The following is a 6,000-nucleotide window of genomic DNA, read 5'->3' on the forward strand; positions in this document are numbered from 1 at the left end:
CTCATTCTGGCTACACTAACATTGTTCATTTAATGCACAACTAAACCGTTTCATAAACGTTCCCCACATTATTCATTGGCTGTCAAACAGGATTTAGAAATAGGATGTAATAAATAAAAATGAGGGCGTAAGCTGGTAATTTCAGAAGAGAATTGAATTGAAAGTAGCAGATTCCTCACCTTTAATAGATCTAATACGAACTCATTTTATTAATGTTGCAATTAATATTAACAACTACTCTGCTCTCTCCTGTGCCTGTAGTGATGAGACCGGAACCAAAGCCAAGAAACGGAAACTCTCCACTACCAGGGGAACACGGTGTAAGCGGCCGGCATCGAAGGGCAAGGGGCGACTGAAGTAACGGGTTTCTTGTGCTCCCGAGGCTAAACTGAGACACCCCCCCCCCTCCCTCCCCCTCTCGAAATCCTGAGATAAGCAGCGGACAATCACCCTGCGCACAGCAAGTTCGGAGGAGCAGGGTGGATGTCGTTACTACTCTCCTGTTGCTAAAATCACACTATTATTGTTTATAATGTAACCAAAGAACTGGACTATACACACAAATAACACATTTCCTCCCATATTACATTGTGTCAAGTGACAATAGAAAAGCGGCGTTCTATGTAAATAATGACACGATCTGTAACGACAGAAATGAGTGCGGGGGGAACGTTGCATAAAATATGCAAAACTTAAATGGCTTCTTGTAGGGGGGGGGTGTCCAGGAGCGCCAGCAGTGACCAAAGCTATGGAGACAATGTGATTGGATGATGGTTTGCATGGACCGTGGCCGCACCCGCTTATACCTCCGAGGCAGCCGTCGCTACCTGGTCACCTTCCCAGTTTTGTTGTTGGTTTTATTGTAAAATAAACTATTCTTCCTTTCTCTATGTTTTGTTACTCCTTTATTAGTGACAATCATCCATTTTATCTAAATAAATGGCAAAGAGAAAACAATGGGTAGATTAGTCCACAGCAGAGTATATTGAACTGTTTGTAGCCTCGCCACATTCATGGGAAGAGCAAGTTTATAACAATATTAAGGCTTTCGTGTTGGACAGTACATGTTCTTGATATGAATGTGAGCCCCTTATTCATCATCAAAAGGTAACGTTAAAATGTTTTGTGGTGCGACACAGCTGAACTGTTTCTTTTTCCCGAACAACCTAAAGAAAAGATGGGTCACATAGAGATATCTGTTTTGGCACACCTTGCCATTGTCATTTACTCAATGAAATATGGCAGCATCCACTGAGCAACGGGTGAATGATTTCCCCAGAAATCACAGCTGGAATGGAAAGTTAGCGCTTTCGGAACAGATGCCTCTCCGATATACCTGCTTTAGCTGTGTTATTTCCTGTTAAGAAGACTTCCGATGAAAGTACTATCTGCCACATTCATCGTAAGGATTATTCCTGTTTCAAAATTAAATGTAATTAATACGGAAATGTCAGAGATGCAGGAATTCCTCCAGATGGATTGTTACAAGTTTCACCCCGCCAGGAAGATTTCACCCGCTAGGTTAGCATGCAATTATCTCTGTATAGGGGACTGTTATGCTGGTTTGTGGGAGCACACTTTTTGTTTTCACACAAAAAGGAGATAATGTTTGTAAGGGAACTCCACTTAGCTTGTGATTTCTTGGGAAACTAAGGCTCCTCTGGACCGCAGTGGGGTAGTTGAAGGAATAGCCTTTTCCTTTATTGTTGCTGGTTGTGACAGCCGGCTAACTATAGGGTAAGCCAATCATAAAACAGTAAGTCCAGGGATAGATTGTATGTATCAGAAATCTGAAGCTGTGGCTGAACTCCCCTTTAAAGGAACACAAGATTACTTATACTTATTACTTGTCATTCCTTTTTTTTTTCTTTTTTTTTTTTTTACATTTGAAGACATTAGCTTTGCAGTTTAAAAAAAAAGTTTCAGAGGTACCCCTACTTTTGCCCCCACATGCAAAAAACAGATTTCATTATGTTGGACAGGGGTGAAGCATATTTACAAGGATGTTTGGTGCTTGGCAAGAGGTGCACGGTCGCTCCCATCCCACCTCCGAAGGACCTTTTATATTTTCCAGCACCTAGATCGGATCTCATCCCATAATTTGAATCGGTTTGCATCTTCCAGTGGAGCTTATAAAGGAAAGCTCGTTTCTAAATGCCCTTTGTACACACAGAAAAGTGCCACGTGCAATCCAGCCAATACCAATTCCCCCTTTCTCTCATTTATGTAGACCATAGCTGAGGCTAAACCAAGCAGGATTGTGAGTCAGATGGAAGCGTTTCTATAAATAGTGTAGAGCTAAAGTGGTGGTTGTTGGGGCTTCACTCGCTACTGGCTAATCCGCAAAGCCAGGCGCAGATTTGCTTTCCATGAGGCAGTTCCAAGGACCGTCAAACAGGTGTGCACCCTGACATGCGCTGCAAATTTTAGAGTGTCAGCTTCATGGTCTCCGAGAAAACGTGGCCAGAAAAATAACGTATAAAGTGCTGCATTACGGTTTAAGCGTTTCATGTTTACACAAACTCATACAGAAGACAAAAATCCCTCTTGCGGAATCTGTAACCTTGCATGAACTTAGGTCTACTCTTAAAACCTTGTTAAACCTTTATCTACCGAAGTACTTATAAATTCCTCTAATGGATCAACCTCTACCTGAAAGGCTGCTTAGTATAGCACTTCTCGGTCTACTGTGAAAACTATACAACTTGCAGAATTAGTACAATCCCTCAAGAGAAAATGTAGAAACGCTTTCTGGAAACATTGACGTCAATATTGAATTATTGTCCTTTGTAAGTAAAATGGGCTAACAGGGAACAGTTTGTGTACGGCTTATACTCTAACTGGATCAACTTACTTATCACTTCCATATTGGAACTGTGCCTGGCTTATATAAAACAGCTTCAGGACGTATAAAAAGATAATCAATTCTCTTTGAGTACGTTCTGATTGCCCGCAGCCGTTTGTCTCCCCCCCGGCTCAGCCCTTTCCTTCAGTATCTCATTTCATGTTTCAGACTTGGAGCATAAGTGGGTATTTTCTCACCTTTAATTTGTGTTTTTGTTTTCCAGGCTCCTCTGAAAAACAGCACAATTTTCTTACCTATCAAAGGCAATTAGATTAATTAGCACCTGCGCTGCAGAAATGTCATCCACGCAGCGCTTCAATCATATGGAAATGATGTCTCCTGCCGGCTGCGGGGCGGTTGAGATGTGGTCAGAATATGAACAAATGATCTCTGCACAAAGGACACTCGCTGTGAAACCTGTTGGAGCCTCGGTGCACAGAAGGACCAAAAAAAATCAACTGTTTGGGTCATATTTTAATAGATGTTGTGTTACAGCCAAGCTGTAATAAGGTCTGAGTGGAGTAATACAGGCTCCCTAGATGTGCCATTATGCTGGCCAGGTACATGTTTGGCCAATCGTTGCACAGTTTGTGGCCTACACAATTAAAATCCGCCTTGGGTGCATTTTGACAATCTGATCTCGTATATGGGTGGTCAAATTGCACAAATGCCTAGGAAGGTAAGAGTTCCTCCCTGATTGGCTATCAGAACATTCTCCCTTTGAATTTGCATCAGCACTTAATTCTCTGGTTCCTGGCCTCCTATTTTAACACTTTCAGTACCATAGGTTGATATCTCTATGACCCACACATTGTTGTTCTGCATCCGTTTAGCCTAGAACTACTTTATTTTTTTTCCTTTAAATATTTACCAAAGCAAATTTTGTGTTGTTTTTCGGGACATATAGTAACAGATAATTCTTTCCACGATTACTTTTACATGCTCAACACATTTGCAAAAAAAATCAGCTTTGAATTATTTGTCTAATTCTCCCCAGAATTTGGGACTTTTAAGCGACGTAGGATGTGGTCATTGACTAAGCAGTATAATTCATGGGAAGGACAGATGTATTTAATAAAGCTGGACACTCGGCGTAAATCCAATTATATTTTCCCTTTGATATAAATAAGAATTGGAAGACTGCTATCTGCAAAAGAAGACCTGTGAGACTGTATTTTCATTACGTGTTATGCTGTGCTCAGAGCAATTATTACCGTTTCTATTCCATATTTGCATGCCCTGGTATTAGGAAGAATCGCCATCTAATTTATACAGCTCATTCTGCATAATGACAGGATCAAAATTGCTGGGCTCGTTCCTGTGTCTCTGTTGGCTTCAGTTGTAACCTGTGCATGTGAGCGAGAGTTTAGTGGATTTGCATGTAATGTGTATTATTGGGCAGCACAGTGGCCTAGTGGTTAGCACGTCTGCCTCACAGCACTGGGGTCATGAGTTCGATTCCCGACCATGGCCTTATCTGTGTGGAGTTTGTATGTTCTCCCTGTGTTTGCGTGGGTTTCCTCCGGGTGCTCCGGTTTCCTCCCACACTCCAAAAACATACTGGTAGGTTAATTGGCTGCAATCAAAAAAAAAAAATTGACCCTAGTCTCTGTCTGTCTCCCTCTCTGTCTGTCTTTGTGTGAGTGTGTGTATATATTAGGGAATTTAGACTGTAAGCTCCAATGGGGCAGGGACTGATGTGAATGAGTTCTCTGTACAGCGCTGCGGAATTAGTGGCGCTATATAAATAAATGATGATGATGATGATGATATTATAGTAATTACATGCAGTGTCTAATGCTATGTTTAAATAAATGCATTAATCTTTTTAAATGGGTTATCTTAAAGGATTTGAAATCTCCTTTTTTAATAATATCCAATTTAGTATTAATTTATTGTCTTTTAGGGTTTTTATAAAGGGATTTATGTCTTTGCCATAAAATAGCAAAAATAAATGAAAAGTATACAAGAGCAAAAAATATCTTCATACAAAGGATCTTATGCCAAGTTGTTAACGTACTTCAGGCCCAGTGATTTGCAGTTTTGTAAGTCACACACATTTTAGTTCAGCCACAGAAAACTACTGTGCCAGATCTAAATCAACTCAGATTTTGCTGGGGCCATTTGGAAATTCTGGTTGGTCATTGATCACATTGGTTTGTGGGTGACCATGCATGTGAGCGTAATTCATAATTCCTTTTTTTTTAGTATTTTCAGGCAAATCACTAAATGACTAGATCGGCATTTACTGACTTTCACAAGATTACAAAACCTGGTCCCACACTGAGGAGCCATAGCAAGGGTGAAACAGTCTGTCGGTGGGAATTGTTTCTCAAAACTGAACGAGAGGTGGAGATTCTGTGGCCAGGACCCCATTGTACGGGACAGTGACATACGGGGCCCAACACACTGGGAGAGATCCATTTTCATACTGCATGAGGATTTTGAATTTCATGTGTAGACCTGGAAGCTTTAGATCGATGGCTTTTCAGTCCACTACAAAAGTAACTGTCTCCCTTTGTCAAGTGTCCACTGAACGTCACAGTGAATGTTACCACTACACATCTCTGAGGCCCTATGAAAGCAAACACCTCTGGTGTATCACTGAAACACCACAGCGATTCCAGCATGAACGAGACCCCAGAGCAGGATAATATATTTGATTAGGATGTACTTTCTAGGAGTGGAAGGGTTAATATAGATATAATGATCATTATTATAGCCTTTAAATTTCACATTCTCCAGACGGCCAGGAACGATATTTCCGATGCGTCACTTCTGTGTTCTAATATCAAGCTTCACTTGTCCCAGGGCAGCTCCTGTCATCCGTGTCTGACATTGTCATCTCTGATGGGTACGGCTGGTTACTGCAAGCTGTCAGTAACCGTAAACTCAACCGTGTGAAGAACACTGAGCTATTTTTATATCTATACCCTAGGGAAGAGCAAACTAAGACTTATTAAAGACCATAAATAGCCCAGCCAGACAAGGAATCCACGTCACAGGAATCTGTGCATCTGTCCACAAGTTGGACATTTGTTCAGTGAGAAAATTAAATTTTTGAAGCTTGAAGGGACCTATAACCCTATGTTTTTATTATCGCTTTGCATTTGTTTAGTGAAAACGTTAATGGTTGGATGTAAAGTTAGTTAGAT

General features: G+C 41.0%; 1 protein-coding gene across 2 annotated transcripts in view; it reads left to right on the forward strand.

The window, feature by feature from the left end:
- The window catches only part of RAD18 (RAD18 E3 ubiquitin protein ligase), a 181,043-nt gene extending 180,550 nt beyond the window's left edge, over nucleotides 1–493 (forward strand). For both annotated transcript variants that reach the window (XM_075183735.1, XM_075183738.1), the window contains one exon: nucleotides 262–493. In XM_075183735.1, coding sequence (XP_075039836.1) covers nucleotides 262–361 — 100 coding nt within the window. In that variant the 3' untranslated portion in view covers nucleotides 362–493. The remainder of the gene's footprint in view (nucleotides 1–261) is intronic.
- The last annotated feature ends 5,507 nt before the right edge of the window (nucleotides 494–6,000 follow it).

Source organism: Mixophyes fleayi, chromosome 8 (genome assembly GCF_038048845.1).
Source record: "Mixophyes fleayi isolate aMixFle1 chromosome 8, aMixFle1.hap1, whole genome shotgun sequence".
Lineage (NCBI taxonomy): Eukaryota > Metazoa > Chordata > Amphibia > Anura > Limnodynastidae > Mixophyes > Mixophyes fleayi.